This window comes from Centroberyx affinis, unplaced genomic scaffold, assembly GCF_046629955.1.
Source record: "Centroberyx affinis isolate AG114_WGS23_722 - 3 ecotype Tasmania unplaced genomic scaffold, CSIRO-AGI_Caff_v1 ptg001131l_1, whole genome shotgun sequence".
Taxonomy (NCBI): Eukaryota; Metazoa; Chordata; class Actinopteri; order Beryciformes; family Berycidae; genus Centroberyx; species Centroberyx affinis.
Window position 1 is genome coordinate 616,228 of NW_027279670.1, and position 16,725 is coordinate 632,952.

General features: G+C 39.7%; 2 protein-coding genes across 2 annotated transcripts; one reads left to right on the plus strand and one right to left on the minus strand.

The window, feature by feature from the left end:
* Nucleotides 1–7,716: 7,716 nt before the first annotated feature.
* gch2 (GTP cyclohydrolase 2) lies at nt 7,717–11,067 on the plus strand. The gene is made up of 6 exons (XM_071524001.1): nt 7,717–8,058; nt 8,779–8,888; nt 8,991–9,046; nt 9,744–9,775; nt 9,978–10,062; nt 10,226–11,067. Exons 1-6 carry the CDS (start codon nt 7,767–7,769, stop codon nt 10,353–10,355), a joined length of 705 nt encoding a protein of 234 aa, XP_071380102.1. The 5' UTR covers nt 7,717–7,766; the 3' UTR covers nt 10,356–11,067.
* A 661-nt stretch (nt 11,068–11,728) lies between these two features.
* On the minus strand, nt 11,729–15,326 carry cript (cysteine-rich PDZ-binding protein). The gene is made up of 5 exons (XM_071524004.1): nt 15,073–15,326; nt 14,722–14,787; nt 13,927–13,981; nt 12,894–12,997; nt 11,729–12,454 (listed from the first exon to the last, which is right to left on the minus strand). The coding sequence occupies exons 1-5, from the start codon at nt 15,086–15,088 to the stop codon at nt 12,390–12,392; spliced, it is 306 nt and encodes a 101-aa protein (XP_071380105.1). The 5' UTR covers nt 15,089–15,326; the 3' UTR covers nt 11,729–12,389.
* Nucleotides 15,327–16,725: the final 1,399 nt, after the last annotated feature.

The following is a 16,725-nucleotide window of genomic DNA, read 5'->3' on the forward strand; positions in this document are numbered from 1 at the left end:
AAATAGCCCATGTCCCCTTGTTCTACAAATAGAGGTTCCTAGAGTTTCCTTTGTTCCAGTGTCTGTGTGTGCATGCATATGTGCATGTGCAAGTATCTTATGACTCAGGATGATGTGAATGTATGATTAGCATATTGTGATACATGAAAACTAGGTTTTGGGGGTGATTTATCTGAGGTTCATCAGTCGGATCCAGTTAATACAAGGTGTTATCATTTTGTGAAAGACTTATTTTGTCTTTTACAAAGTAATATAATTGGTTTCAATTTCATGCAAGCAATCATTTATTTGAGTTGGAGTCACTTAAGTGGACATTTAATCTCAGAACAAAAAATCCCCAAATACATTAAATTCATTGAGACACAACACACTATGTATACATAGTATTCCAGATAATAGTTAATAACTGGAATATAACAATATCAGCCAGAATCCTGAGGCACATACTATATACACAGTCAGTATAAAGTCGGTTCGATATGAACTATACCCTGATTACTTTGTGAATAGATATGCACCCATTCATGGCTCCCGCAGCTCCTGGTGAATTCTTTTTACAGTTAAGTCTGATTGTGGATACAATGCAGTTTCTGAATTACTGAGTGGGCCATGTCAAGTTAGTGTCCACCATCTCATTAGCCTATTGATGGTGAGATTGGTGAGGTGTGTGTGTGTGTAATCTGTTTGGAGTTGTTAGGCCAAATGTGTGGCCAGAATTTACTGTTAGCTGCCGTTGTAGTCAGTTGTAGCCTCCTGGACATGCTGGGATACTAATTCAATGAAGCATCTGTGGTGAGACATGCCCACTTGATGGCATTCTCACTCTCCACCCTTTCCTCCAATATCCAAGCCAGGGTGCTGGAATATCAGGCTGAATCCCCTCTCTGCCTCACCCACCCCCTTCCGACCCCGCTCTGATCAACACTATAAAAGCAGTTATTTTTGATTATGGCACGAGGGAGTCTGATGCACTGATATCAGATGTGTACTGATAAGTTAGTGTATCCGGCAGCATTGTGTCTATTGACTCAAATAGCTGATATAGGACACTGATATTCTTTTTGTAAGATTTTGAATATCATGTATGCAGGTTGTCATTGTATGTAACAATGGCTTTAATAAACAATGGTATCACTGTGTGAAAATGAAGCTATTGTACCAAAGGTAGATATACAGATACTGTAAACTATCTGTCCACATCAGCAATGGTCACTTGAGACACAATACATAACATAACAAAATGTTATAAAGCTAATAAAAGCCCCCTGTACAATAATCTGACCTATAAACACATGAATATATGGCATAGTAATCACAATAAATGCACGATAAACTGCTGTGTGACTGCACAGCACATTACCAGAGAGGCTGATGCCTGGAGAAACTGATAATATCAGCCATGTTGAGTTAATGTAATAAGTCTCTGTGAGGTTGTGTGATATGGGTATGAGTGGCTAACATTAGTGACGCACTACCACATCATTCAGACATTATATTCAGACAGTGTATGAAACACAAAGGCTTGTTTGCAATAATAACAAGGAAATGAGTGTGCCTGTCTTTGAGTGTATGAGGCAGAGTAGCCCTACACAAGACCTTGTAGGCCTAAAAGGTAGTGTGGTCATGTGTTTGATTACATTGTATAAAAGAGAGAGAAGCGGGGCAGTGGGTGGAGTATCTGTGGGTCGGTTGAGGTGGCTCAGTTTGGGTCAAATTTCCAGGGTCGTTTTTTTATTCCAGTCCGCCACTGGCCATAAAATATTACTATTATTATTATTATAAGTAGTAGTAGTAGTAGTAGTAGTAGTAGTATGTGAAACATTGTTTATAAAGCACATATCTAAAAGCAGAGTTTTAAAGATCTGAAAAGGAAATAAAAATTTGGCAAATAAATTCAAAAGAAAAGTAAATAAACACATATTATATAATAATAGCGAGTCTATAAAAGTGTGTTTTAATAAGGGGTTGAAAAGATGATACTGACTTACAGTGGCTACAAAAAGTATTCAATTGCCTTGAAATGTGTACACATTTTCTTGTGCTTCAAATTGCCTCAAATTAGTTAAAAAATCATGACCTGAAAGTTCAGAGGGTGCCTTGTTGGGGGTTTCTTTCTGTTCAGTTTCTTCATTGACTTCCATAGTAAAATGAAAGAAGAGAAATTGTACCTTCTGTTCTTTAGTGATAGAAGGATGATAGTCTCACCAAGTCTCATCATAAAAAATCAAAATTGTATGAAATAACATAATCATAGCAGATAAATTTGTCTTTTAATAAAAAGAGTTCCCACATTTGTAGACTAAACCTGACAATTGAGTCACAGGTGGGAGTATGAGTTGAAGGTTGTCAAGTAATATAAAGTAGGTTGTTTATATTTGTGGCTGTAGTTCTTACTGAGGGACCCGCAATAAGTCTATGGTAAGAAATAATGGTGTCTATAGAGGGTTGAGGGTTAGGAGACAAAAACCAGGATGAGACATTTCCTACCACACCAACTTATGAACAGTAAAGCCATGAACAGCCATAAGAGAGAGGTGAAGGCTAAGGTCAGTCTGTCATGAGTCTAGCAGCATGATCCTACTTGGTTATTAGAGATCATGTGTGGAGACCCAACTAAAAGGGTCAAAAATCCAGCCCAATGCAACCAAGCATATGTGACATCTATGAGACATAAAATGAGGAATGTGGTAAAGAAATAGCCAAAATTGTCTTTTATTAATCATGTTATGCTGATGCTATACATCGTCTTGAGGAGGGATGTAGGGGTTACATGTACATGGCATAGCCAATGCTCTTGGCTCTACCTTCTATCTGACAACCTGGTCGCTGCTCTACCTGGTCTCAACTCTTCTGCCTCATGGCTCCCCAATGGAGGAATGGCCTTCCACCAGTCAGAAGCAATGTTACTCCCCATCTTCCATTGTAGACTGAAAACTCATCTTTTCATGAAGTAGCCTAGTTCACATCACCTTTTATGAATGATATCCCATCTCCACTCACAACAAATCCCTTCTATCTCTCTCCTTAGCTCTTCTTCTATATGATATCTTTAATCTTCGATTTCTTTCCCCAGCACAATTTACTGCTTAGTGATTTACCGCTATTCTGCATGATCATTAAAATGTTTTTTTTTTTCTGGTAGTCACAAAATGCTAACAAGCTAGCAAACGTTTGTGCAAACTTCCATTCAACATTTTGAGACTTCAAGAAAAAAACATTTTAATGATCATGCTGTTGTTTGACAACCATCAACATCTCTAAAAGTAAACTAACCACCAGGAGTGGTTTAATGAAACTCTGGAGCAGGTTTGGGCAGGTGAGAACGATGCCATCTTGGGTGTGGACCAAATAACCTGAAAATCCAGGTCTGGATCAATTACTGGAAATTACCCAAACACATTCAGTTTTACAAGTAACTCCATTACATAAAGGAGGTGATAGAAATGATCTAGATAATTACAGACCAATCTCCAAATTATCTTGTCCAGCAAAAATCCTGGAATCTTTGGTAAATAACCAACTCAAGGCATTTCTTTCAAGTCACTCTGTATTAAGTACGCACCAATCTGGATTTAGAGCTAACCACAGCACTATTTCAGCTATTACATTAGTTACAAATAATATAGTTTCCGCTCTAGACAATAAGAAACATTGTGCTGCCCTTTTTATAGATCTGTCAAAAGCATTTGATACAGTTGATCATCCTTTGCTCTTACAAAGGTTATGCAGTATTGGCTTTGATGGAAAAGCTTGTGATTGGTTTCGGAGTTATTTGTTTGAGAGACTTCAGTGTGTAAAGTCGGGAAGTGTCCAGTCTGAGTTCTTGCCAGTAACAAAAGGTGTTCCGCAAGGTTCAATTTTGGGTCCTGTCCTCTTCACCATTTATATAAATGATATTGTCTCTTCATTGAGTGGCTGTCAAGTCCATCTTTATGCTGATGACACCATTGTATATTGTATTGCTGATTCTGTACAACTAGCCATTGAGAACCTGCAACTTTCCTTTAATGCTCTACAAGATGCTCTTATCAATCTTAAACTGGTACTCAATGCAAATAAAACAAAATTCATGCTGTTTACTAGAGCCAGAAATATTTATCACAATTGTATGCATATATCCACTGCGAATGGATCTAACATTGAGAGAGTTACTGAATATAAATATCTTGGCATCTGGCTTGATGAGAAATTTACTTTTAAATACCATATAGACAATCTTGTTAGCAAACTGCGTCAAAAAATTGGCTTCTTTTACAGAAACAGAACCAGCTTCCCTATGATTAGCAGAAAGAGGATTGTTGAGGCAGTTTTCCTATCAGTGTTGGATTATGGGGATGTAATTTACAGAAATGCTGCTCTTTCTACTCTTAAACCCCTAGACACGGTTTATCATTCTGCCCTCAGATTTATTACTGGTGATAGCTATGGTACTCACCATTGTATCCTGTATGATAAGGTGGGTTGGTCTTCTCTGGCAGAGAGGCGTAATAAACATTGGTATTTGTTTATATATAAAGCCCTCGTTGGAAAGCTACCACCCTACATTTCAATGATGCTGGACTGGAACCTTGGACCCTATCAAACTCGCTCAAATGACTTGCTTATGCTTAAGGTCCCCCAAGCACGGTCTAAATTTGGACAATCAGCCTTTTATTTTAGTGCTCCAAATTCTTGGAATGATCTTCAACACACACTAAAAATCAATACTCTACTAACCCATGGAGAATTTAAAACCATGATCACAAACCTCCCTGCCTCAATGTGTAACTGTTTTAAATGATTTTCTTTATTCTCATCTATGTCTTGTCCTATTATTTAAAAACTTTGAACTTATAACTCGACATCATTGTAAATGAGGGCAACCTCAATGGTTTTTCGAGTTTAAATAAAGGTTTGAAATTAAATGAAATGAAACAAGTATCTTGTTTGTTGTTCAGCCATTGTTACATACAGCTTTAGATGTTGACCTCTGACAGCCAGCAGTTACTCATGCTTGGAAAGTCAAGCATAACAAATAACGTGAGGGCAAGGTGCAGCAAAGATTACAGACAACTCCATCATGCTTAGCTAAAGTTATAGGGATTGATATCAGATTTGCTCTCTATTGTAGGATGACAAGTGACAAAAACTCTGTTCAATATATGTCACTTGGAAGTCCATGTGACTTTTGTCAAGCCCTGGTTGGCTTGTAATTGGGCCACATGAACCTAAACTAGCCAAATACAAAAATGCAACAAAGTAAACTTTTAAATTGTGGCTTGGACCAAAGAAAACAAAGTGTAAGTGTGATCGTGCCCTAAAAGTCTTGGAAATTGTATGTCTCAAACATTATTAATTCATCCTTAACAACTGGCATTGTTCCAACCTACTATATTGTTGATACTCTTCTATTCTTGACCCTCATTCTTTAAACAATTACACACTGAACTCTAAATTGGCATTCCTTTCCAAGGTTTTGGAGAAAAAAAAGTAGCCAACCAATTAGTTACTTTTATGAGTACTAATGTCTGAGAAGTTTCAATTTGGTTTTAGAACCGTCTCAAGGTGATGATTAACATACTTTTAGCAGCCGATAAATCTTCTGCTTTAGTTTTCATTAGTGCAGCTTTTTCACACAGCTGTTTTTTCTCTCCTACTAGAACATCTCAAACACTCGGTCAGTATCTCTGGTACTGCCTACACTGGTAGACCGGTTTTCCTCCTATATGCATGATAGAATTTCCTCTGTTTCTATGGAGGAGGCCAGGCCATCACTGGAAAAATTGCCTCTGGTGTCCCCCAGGGGTCTATTCTGGGTTGAGCCCTTTTCTCCATATGCTACCCTTGGGCCATATAATTCACAAACATAATATTAGTTACGCTGATGATACCCAACTGTACCTCTTGGTAAACCCAAGTGATATCAAGCAGTTGGCCACTTTACATGACTGTTTTCTGGATATTCAAAGCTGTATCTCTTTGTTTCTTACAGCTGAACAAAGATAAGTCTGAATTTAGTCAGTGTTCGAATCCAAAATAATCTTGGCCGTCGCTCTACTAATGATCTTCTAACTGTAAGAATCTTGGAGTCAATTTTTTTAATCGTTTGTCAGGTACTGACATTATAACTATGTAATGCATACATTACATGAAGTTAAAGCCAGCACTATTACAACAATGATACTTCTTGCTTCTGTCAAGAGCTGGCTTCAAATTGATCCAGAAAGGTATAACAAAGACAAAAGTCTAGTATTATCTCGAAATGTTCGAAGTGGTGAACAACAGTTGATTAAAAGAAAAAAAAAAGAAATTAAAAATGTAATGAAGTAATTATTATATGTAAGTAAGTAAATATGATTCAAAATAAAAGTTGTGCCACATTAAGTACTTTAAGCTAGACAGAATACTAGCACATGGCATCTATCCCAGCGGACAATTGTTTACATGGATAATAATCATTCTAGATGCACCACACACCATGCACGCAAATGTGACGTATGCATCTGACACATGCAAAACGATGTGTGCATGATTACCAGCACAGTAGTAAAGTAAGAGATGCATAGAATGCTGTTCCTTCATTAATTCTAAAGCATTCTGAGCTCTCAGAGGAAAGACTATCATCTGTATCACCTCATTCCACCATGTAATGTTCTGAGATTCTATAATCTGGCAATCAGAAGCTCCATCTGGCCCATATCTGAATTACCTTAGCGCCACTCCCTTACTTCCTCATTCCAATTCTAGCTTCACTTCAGTGCAATGTATAGGGTTGATTTAAAAAATGTATTGATCAGCTGTAAGGCACGTCATGGAGAAGCACCTAGTTACATCTCTGAGCCTTTAACCTCTTATAAGGCCAAGCACAGCCTGAGATCCTCGGGCAGCGCTCTTTTGGTCGTTCCACAGTCTAGACTGAAGACTGAAGCTCTCTCCATCAAGGCCCTTTGTTTCTGGAACGATCTGCCTGACAAAATCAGGCTAGCCAACTCTGTGTCCTCCTTAAAAACTCTTTTAAAAATGCACGTTTTATGCTTGCTATTACTCGAGCCATGATTTTAACATGTACCTACCATGTTTTTTGCTGGTATAGTGATTTTGTTAGTATGTTTGTATATTGACTTGGCAGCATCTTATTCTCCCTGTATGCTAACCAAGGTCCTTATCCTGACCCCACCCTTAACCTCTTACTCTTACCAGGGTCTGTGTCCTAACTGGAGCCAACCCCAATCCTTTCCCCTCACCTGGTTCGCATCCCTTCACCACATTGGTGAATGTTTTTATTCTTTTTTTTTCTGTATTTACTGTTAATATTGTTGTCCATATTTATATTTTTCATTTTAGTTTATTGCTTTCATTACTTATTTATCATGTAAATAACTTAATAAGGATGTTGCTTAATTTCGAGTTTTTAATGGTTATAAGAATAAGACTAAAAAAAGACATGAGCCTGCAGAGCTTTGTAAAGACAGTCTGTCTACAGCTTCAGGGAATGTAATGGATTAGAATTAGGCGTCAACTGATGTGGACATGTGGAGATGTAAATTGAGAAGTGCAGATGTAAATTGCCTTTTGCCAGTCATGACATTTAACGTGATGCTGACGAAACGAAATGTTTTGACGTGGTCGAAACCTTGACGAATCTGCGACCGATGCGCGCGCGGCAGGGGGGAGGCCTATATAAACACTGCCCGCGCCGGCAAAATGGCACGAGATTTGCTGATTAGCACAACTTCACAACTCTTCTCTCTTCCAGTCCTCGACTGAATCTCAAAAAGCGCTCCGACATGAACGGCCACTGCAACGGAAAGGTCAGCGGCGTTGTGGCGGACTTCCACTGCAACAACGGCTTCAGCGAGCTCTGCATAGAGACGAAGAAGTCCGTGGCGCACCGCAAGCACGAGACGTCCCGCAAAGAAGACGAGGACGAGTCCCGGTTACCTGCGCTCCAGGCCGCCTACACCAGCATCCTGCGGGAGCTCGGGGAGGACACCGACCGGCAGGGGCTGTTGCGCACGCCGTTGCGCGCCGCCAAAGCCATGCAGTTCCTCACCAAGGGCTACCACGAGACTATTTACGGTAAGCGCTCAACGTGTACCGTGCTCCGATGTTGTCCGACTGGGGGAACGTGATGGCCAGTTGTTACTACTTTTGTTTAATTAGGTACGCTATCAGTATTGTGGTAGCCTACTCTCACTCACTCACTCACTCACTCTCTCTCTCTCTCTCTCTCTCTCTCTCTCTCTCTCTCTCTCTCTCTCTCTCTCTCTCTCTCTCTCTCTCTCTCTCTCTCTCTCTCTCTCTCTCTCTCTCTCTCTCTCTGTTTACTGTGGCTTCTTATGTAATAAATGAATACCCTAAATAATACTATTGTTTGTTAATACCGCGCATGCAGCAACCTGTCGGCTTAACACAGCTTTAGAAGGAATGTGCTTTATGTCATTGGTTCATTTGGAAAAAGAGCTATAGCAATCCTAGGACATTTTTTACTAAGATACTAGGCTATACAAATATCACAGCAAATTACATAGGAATATTATAGCCTAGTGAAATCATCGCAGATAAAGAATACTATAAAGTACTACAAGGTCACTATAAACTACTGGCTTCTACAAACACATAAGTACCCATATGAATAGACTATTACAGCTATGACAGTGGTTTTTCGTTGTTGTTGTACATTCTGATACTAATCACCTCTTGATTGATAAACCACTATTCCTTAATAATTCTAATGTATGTCCAAACCAACTTAATCATATAAGTGGATGGTGTTTATGAAAATGTGTGTGCCCCTAGACATCCTGAATGATGCCATATTTGATGAAGACCATGATGAGATGGTGATTGTCAAGGATATAGACATGTTTTCACTGTGTGAACATCACCTGGTGCCCTTTTTTGGCAAGGTAAGTGTGTGTGTGTGTGTGTGTGTTTTTTTATTTGATAGCCTTTCCTCTGATTCCTCTGAGACCACTACTCTAACTGGCTGTTGTCTACATTGTCTCCAGGTTCATATTGGGTATCTACCAAACAAGAAAGTGGTTGGACTGAGCAAGCTGGCAAGGTATAACTCAGACTCACACACACACATCATACACACCATATTCACACACTCTCACTTTGAAGCCGGCCACGGCCCTGTGTATGGCTGTATGTTCTAGTGTTAGTGCCGGGTGGCTGCGTTCTTCTGTTATCTCAGTGCATTGACCTGGAGGCTTATACTCTAAGCCCTGTGGCCAATATCTAGTCCCCTCATCAAGCACACTCACAGACAGAACCCTAACCCTGGCCGCTCTCAGGCCATGAGAAAATCCCTTCAGACCTGTGGGAATCTCCCCAGTATTATCACAGTCTCTCTGTCTGTCTCCTTCTCTCCCTCTCCTCTCATTCTCTCTAGCCTTTCAATATCACGCAATCTCTGAATATACAAACCCAGACTGACAGCCACACTTTATTGCGTTTCAGAGATCACACCAGTATTTGTGACTTTTTTTTGCCTATGATAAACAGCATTTAACAAGATAAACTAAAATGAAGAGATGAGGGGGAAAAAGCAAATTAATGCCGGTGTACACAGTAGATCCAGAGAATTCTGCAGAGTGAATGATTCACAGATGGAAGGGCCTAAAATGTGGGATGGTAGAGTACAGGCTTGGGGTCAGGGGCTGATGCCTGACTCTATGTTTATCAAACGATTAATCATTATTACAGCCGATCTGTAATCAGTCCTCTCCTCCTTGCTTGTGTTTCCGTTTCTGCAGGATTGTGGAGATCTTCAGCCGAAGGCTTCAAGGTAAGGGACACATTTTAATAGATAAACTGTACACTATACGGGTAGGAGTCATGTGGATATTACTTTTGGACATAAAGGGAATAATAATGACCTCACAGCACTTTTCTTCAAATATTTTACCCAAGAAATAGAACAAACTCTCATATTATCTCTCGCTAGTGTCATGTTTGCATAAGTCCAATTCCTTTGTTTTCCCCCTCAGTTCAAGAGCGTCTAACCAAACAGATTGCCATGGCAGTATCAGAGGCTCTGCAGCCAAAGGGCGTAGCTGTGGTTATCGAGGCAGCGTGAGTGCACCCACACACACATACCACCCGCACAAAGATGGAATGTATCAAACTTGTAAAGCCACTCAAAATATGGAGGAGTCCTAAAATGTCTTGTGCATGTGGAATGTGAATGTCTAAGCCATGTTGAGAGAACCTGTGTGTGTGTGTGTGTGTGTTGCAGGCACATGTGCATGGTGATGCGTGGCGTCCAGAAGATGAACAGCCGTACAGTGACCAGCACCATGTTGGGGATTTACAGAGAAGACCCCAAAACCCGGGAGGAGTTCCTCGCTCTTTCGAAGCACACCTAACAAGCGCCATGCACCACTCACTGCCTGTGGATCCACACCTAGCATTAGTGATTGAACGTGATTGAACCTTAGCCAATAGCAGGAAACACAAAGCTGAATCAGAATCTACGGTAATCCTAGAGCTCACCTCAATACACTGAAGCCTTGCAGCACGAGAAGCAACATGGGTCACACACACACACACTCTGGTATTTTTATCGTAACTGTTAGTGGGGTTTTTTCAGTACATCTGTTTTGGTGCCAAGAATCATGTTACTGCAGTCCCTCAGTTGAAATCTCTGTGAACAAAATCAAGAGTAGTAGACTCCAACCTATAGTGCCTTTAACTAGCCTCTGCAAGACATTTTGCAGTCTTATATGGCAATATTGTATTTAGTATGAAACTTGAGTGCAATGTTCTAATATCGCAATACTTAAGATTTGCATTTCCAAATTTGTTTTGTTGGGAATTTCATTTGTTTTTACTGTATCTCATTCAACAACCAACAAATGAGAGTAAGCACTGACTTAAGTACTTTATCAACCCATTTTTCATGATTTACAGATACATTTGTAAATATTTGTACTGTAACAAATTTTGAAAATAAATTTTATGTAGTAATATAACAGTAATTTAGCTGGGTTCGCCTATGACGAGTGGAACAGTTGGCTATACTGTATAGATTTTTTTTGTGTTTTATCAATCACTATTGTAGCATATCCTTTGCAAGTTCTCTACCTAAATAAAATTATATAAATGTGAACTTGTGATCCTCTCTTTGTGTATGTTGGTTTCTTTGTCCTATCAGTTATATAAATTAAACAGAACATATATGTGTTTTGGGCATAGTGAGGGGATAAAGTGGACTAGACATAATGTTGATCCTCGACATTATTTTGCGTCAGTGATTGTCTGATATCATCAAAGTGACAAGAGCAGTGAGGGTTCTGGTCTGGCGATACAACAGATATAACATTGGATAATATGGCACTGATGTCCCTGAATCCCCTGCTACAAAGAATAACTGGAGCCTAAGGGCAGCCGATTAACTTACTCATCAACCAGCCACAGTTAGTGGGTTCAGGATTTCATCGGCCAGTTAAATCATCTGCACAGTAGCTTTTTGATTAGAGCAGTTATTGAACACAGGTTGGAGAGCAGTCAAAGTAGTTTAATCGATGACTAATTTGCTACAGTCAAAACTTACCAGTATTAGCTGGTTATTAGATAGAGACTAATGCTATTTTCAAGCCCAGGGACAACACAGCATATATCACTAATCAGACATAAAACGGGTGTGCGCACATGTAGTTGAAGGCCTCAGGGAGAGCAAGGCCTTTAAATGTCAAAGGAGCTTGTTGCTAACAGTCTCAGACAGCCTGTGAACTATGACCTCTGACCCCGACAGAACTGGAGGTCACACCTGACGTTACACAACAGGATTATGTTAGAGTTTCTAACCAATCATAACAGGCAACGGGACGAATATGCACGTTTTGTATGTAATGGGCTGAAATTATACCTTTTATCCCTCAAGGCACAAGGAAAAAATAAGCCTACCAAATGCCGTCATGTTGAATGCTTTAATCCACTCAAAAAAATACAACACTTGATAAATTACACGCAGAATATGATTTTTAAAAAAAGAAGCAAAAACTCCTGTTATAAGTACAGGTATTGAGTCTAAATTTTCCACAAAACCAAGTAGCCTTGGTTTGAGAAACAGGTGACAACTGGTGCTGTAACTGAAGACAACAGTGCTTGCCTGTGTATTGCCACTATAAAGCTAAGAGTTCCAGCAGCACTCACTCTATAATAAGAAGGCCAAGGCCATCTCCACATGAATCTCAAACACAAAAACTCACACAGCTACAGACACACACTCAGAGCTTGGAAGTATAACAGTTAAGAGTTATAGCTGACTCTATCACTCTGTCAATGGGGGAATAGTGAAAACCTGACAGGATGACCAAGATGCCCCCCCTTCCTGCCTCCCTGCATTCATCCCTCCATTTATCCCTCTCACTACCATCTCTGCTCCAGTCAGGACACTGTCACACCGATGTCTGTTTGTAGTTCTTGGTGTCCAAAACCTTCTTTCCACACATGGCACAGATTCCTGAAAAGATAAAGAGAGAAGAAGGAAGAGGTAAACAAAAAAAGGAGCCAAGAAAGAAAGGAGGTAAACAAAAGTAAGGGAGAATTGGAGAGAAGTCACACTGTCAATACTGGCAGGTGCAGAAATGTTTAGGTCAAGCTTACAAAGCATCAGAGCAGGTCTTTCAGTTATTTCAATGTCCACACAATGCTGTAGCTTGAAATCTACACACTGACACCTTTTCTGCCTCTGGAATGTATGAACTGGAGCTTGTGTTTGAAGCTCTATGCCGTTTTCTGCCTTTTCAATACTATTTAATGAAACAAAGGGTATCCGTACTCCGAATGTGATGATACTGACAGTTTCTGCCTCTGAATCTATATCAGCAGTGGAGAAATGGTATAAGCACATCCCTATTGAGAAGCTTGATGAATGTAGTCCAGTGTGAGAGCATTCCTACCTTTCTTGTAGGCGCAGCCCTGGCAGTAATGTGATCCTGACTGATGAACTGAGCTCTTACAGATCCGGCAGGTAGCAAAGCCAGTCTTGCTGTAAGGGTCAAACCTGAGAGAGAGACACACATTACAGACACATAACACAGGGATGTGATCAAAACAAACCAGAAAAGACAGGAAGCAGTGGGGGGACAAACTGAATCGCAAAAAGAGATTAAAGGAATAGTTCAGCCCAAAATGAAAATTCATTATCTCAACTGAAACTTCACTGAAGTTCGTAGGACCACCACACACGCAGCGAGTTAGCCCCAGTAGTACCATCTCACCCTTCTCCCAGACTACTGAAGTTAATGTGGCCATCTTTTTACAGCTCCAAAAACAGCATGAAATGTCACTGACAATGCTTTGTTCTACAACACACCAACAGTCACCCTACAGTAACAGCAGAGTCATCAGTCAGAGCACTGTATGTTGAGTGTGCAACCACAGCATTGACAGTGAGAATATAGTAAATAATAAGGTCAATATTGGACTTTTGGCGGATTTGAGAACACACACACTCTGACCTGCTCACTTGCAAATAACAGTGAGGACAGTCAGAACTAAAGATCGGATTTGCCTGCAGTCTGCTTGTGTTCTGCCTGATTGAAAGCAGAAACACACCAATAGACACCATCATGCAGGCAAATCCGATTTGTTTCTCAAATCCGATCTTTAGTGAAACAAATCAGACTTTCCTGCAGTCTGAACAAAGCTTATACACATTGCAATCGCTTGGCTGCAAAACAACAGCTCAACAGCTAATTGTCTCTGTTTTTGGTGATCTTACGAACTTCAATGGAGTTTCAACTGACATGGGGCTGAATAGATATGACTGAATTATATTTTGGGGTGAACTATTTCTTTAATGGTAACAATCACAGAAGGTGATATCTAACTCTAAGCAAAAAAGGGACGAGTCACACCCCTGGTATCATAAGTTAATGATTTAAAGTTAGGCCCACACTGTCTCAGCCTACTGCCATTCCTTCTCCTCACCTGGCCTTCTTGGAAGTCAGCATCTTGTTCTCATTTAGCTTACGCCCGCCACTCTCTGATTGAAAGCAGAAACACACCATTAGACATCATCATCCAGGTTACATTACAATGTGGCAGACTTAAAAGGAAAAAAAATCGATCTCAATTAGTAAATAAGCTTTATATGTTTGAACTCAGTTCACAAAAAGAGGAGAAAGAACAGACCGTTCTTTCTGTGGGGTGACATGTAGGGAGGACCAGGTGTACAGAAACTTTTCAAACTGCTGAATATGTGGTGCAATATTATAGTCTGAGACTGAAGATGGTTCTTTGGTGCTGCTGTTAATTTTGATTTTCATATAATCTGAAACTACTCATGTCTTGGGCGCGGTTGTCTTTTGTTATTAGGCTGTGTCGTATTGTGATGAGTACGTATGATAAGCCGTCACTGGTGTACAATGTCATTACCATTTGCTTTTCACTTGAAGCACACTGTTGCAGTATGGTATAAATCCAGGATATTTTATGATGCATGCTGAAAACTTGAAAAGTTATATACCAGTCATAAAATGACTTGATGTATATATGCACACTTGGGTGGAGGAGTAGCTATGGGCCTCTGAACTCCTGACCCATGCTTGAGCAAAGTTTAAGAAAATGAGAGCAAGTATGGTAATGTATGGATGCTGAACCACGGTCAAAGTATCAAGACTTTTGAATCATAATATCGGTTTCTTATTCAAAAATTGCCCCTGCTGGCAATGGCATTTAATATAGTCTGAAGGAAATTAAACCACGTCTACGTCCTCAATTCACCTGTCGTATTCCGTGCTCCATCTTTCCAGGTGTCAGGGGTGATGACCTTACCAAGCTTCTTCTCGCCTGAAGAAAGAACGAAAGAGTTAGAGGAGAGAAAACGGAGGACAGGACAGCCAGACCTATTGATATATGACATATATATATATATGTTTTTATAGGCTAGTGGGTGATTCATAGAACAAAATAACGTTACTGTCAAGGGAGTCTCACGGGAGAATCTCAGTCACATCTGTACTGCTAACTTCCACTAGCCATTATGCTAGCTAGGAGAATCTCCAGCCTTTGATAACGGCAGAAACGCAGGTTAAGTTTAGTAGTTGAAAAGCATCTACATAGAGTGATTCTTACACTTTTCGCAAACCATCGTTTCTCTTCGTTGGTTGTAACTCGGGCCTTGTGATTGTTGTCAAAAATAGAACGCTAGCCACTTGGTTAATGTTTGTAAACTTCCGGTACGTTTTCCATCTTCCGCTTCTTAATCGTAGGAAACTAATTGGTCAAAGTCCTGAAAATCTCAATTCTCATTGGCTGATACCACAGTCCGTCAGTGTAAATCCCGGTAAAGCTTTGCTGACCTTCTGTGGTTGGTTCAAGGAATCTTGCGTCTCTATGGAGGTAGCGACAATAAGCCATAATATAATTTCCTTCCCATCGAACTATATTTACGCTCCAAAATAAAAGTTTCCCTGTAGAAAACAAGTGGCAGTGATTGTTGTTTCTCCTTAAATTCCATATATTAATATATTGTTAGGTGTATCTGAGTCATTCATCACACTTTTACAACAATTAACCCACAGCTGGCTGCATGGCCCTGTCCTTTGCTACACATAGTAAGCTAATTTAACACTTGAACCTAGAATCTATCCTCAAGTAGAACTACAGTCACTTTGCTGAAATATTACTTAAGTAGAAGAAAGTGACCAAATCAGTACTTGTGACCTTAAATACAGCTTGCTTTGCATCACAACAACAAAGAAAATCAGTGGGAAATTGGGATTGACTCGGGAAATTATAAATACCAGTAGGCCTATTTTCCTTTAATGATTGATTAAAACTTGCCAGAGCAGAGAAATGTTTGAGACTGTTTCTCTCCTTATCATGCAACATCAGTTTATGGCTGAATATTTCAAGAGATGTGATCCGAATGGTTAAGAGATTTCAGATCACATGAGAGGAGGCTATAATAGCCAATAGGCTACTAATCCTGTATGATACAGACAGAGGTTCTTTCAGCTCTAGCACATATATCTATGAAACAATAACTTCAAGCAATAAGCCTGGCACACAGTGACATTTTATAACTTAGACCAGTTGAACAGGGGACAGGGCCTTAAATGAGGAATCTGTAAACCAAATTTGCATGTGTACACACATTTCACAGCTGTTGTGCAAAGGTGTCCTATGATTATAATTAATGTAATGTGTCTTGAACCAGTTGAAGGACCGTCTCTCTAGACCACTCTGCCGCCTGTCATTACATCACAGTCCAACTTTATATTTCATCTACTACATTTGGTGTGTTGTACATTGTGAGACCAGAAGTGATAATAGGCTACATTTGATGTTAAAATCATTTACAGCTTGTACATCTCCCCTATTCCATTTCAGGTAATTTTCTTCTGTGGTTTATATACTGTTTACCATACTGTTTCAGTCCATTTACAAGTCAGTAATTTAATATTGATTTGAGCCTACTCATCAACTGTCACTGAGTTGTGGAAAAAAATGATTGGCTAAAGTTGATCATACAAGTTATATATACAGTATTTAATAATGTATTTAATTTTATATATTGAGGACCCTCACAATAAAAATGTGGTCCTCTGATCAACCAAGAATAACTTACCGTAGGCCCTACTACAGTATTATAATTTGCATTGTCTTATGGTCAACATGTTTTGATTATTCTAACAGAACTAACTTAGGCCCTCTGATCCGTTCAAATGTTGGGACTTTTATTGTGAAGTTCAAGCGGAAGGTGGTACCTATGTTACAGCGGGC

Coding starts and splice junctions, on each gene's coding strand:
- cript (XM_071524004.1), bottom strand. Junction 13,982..14,721: donor TGGAGCACGGAATACGACAG/GTGAATTGAGGA, acceptor GCTTTCAATCAG/AGAGTGGCGGGCGTAAGCTA. Junction 12,455..12,893: donor GGGCTGCGCCTACAAGAAAG/GTAGGAATGCTC, acceptor TTATCTTTTCAG/GAATCTGTGCCATGTGTGGA.
- gch2 (XM_071524001.1), top strand. CDS start 7,767: ATGAACGGCCACTGCAACGGAAAGGTCAGCGGCGTTGTGGCGGACTTC. Junction 8,059..8,778: donor CTACCACGAGACTATTTACG/GTAAGCGCTCAA, acceptor GTGTGCCCCTAG/ACATCCTGAATGATGCCATA. Junction 8,889..8,990: donor TGGTGCCCTTTTTTGGCAAG/GTAAGTGTGTGT, acceptor CATTGTCTCCAG/GTTCATATTGGGTATCTACC.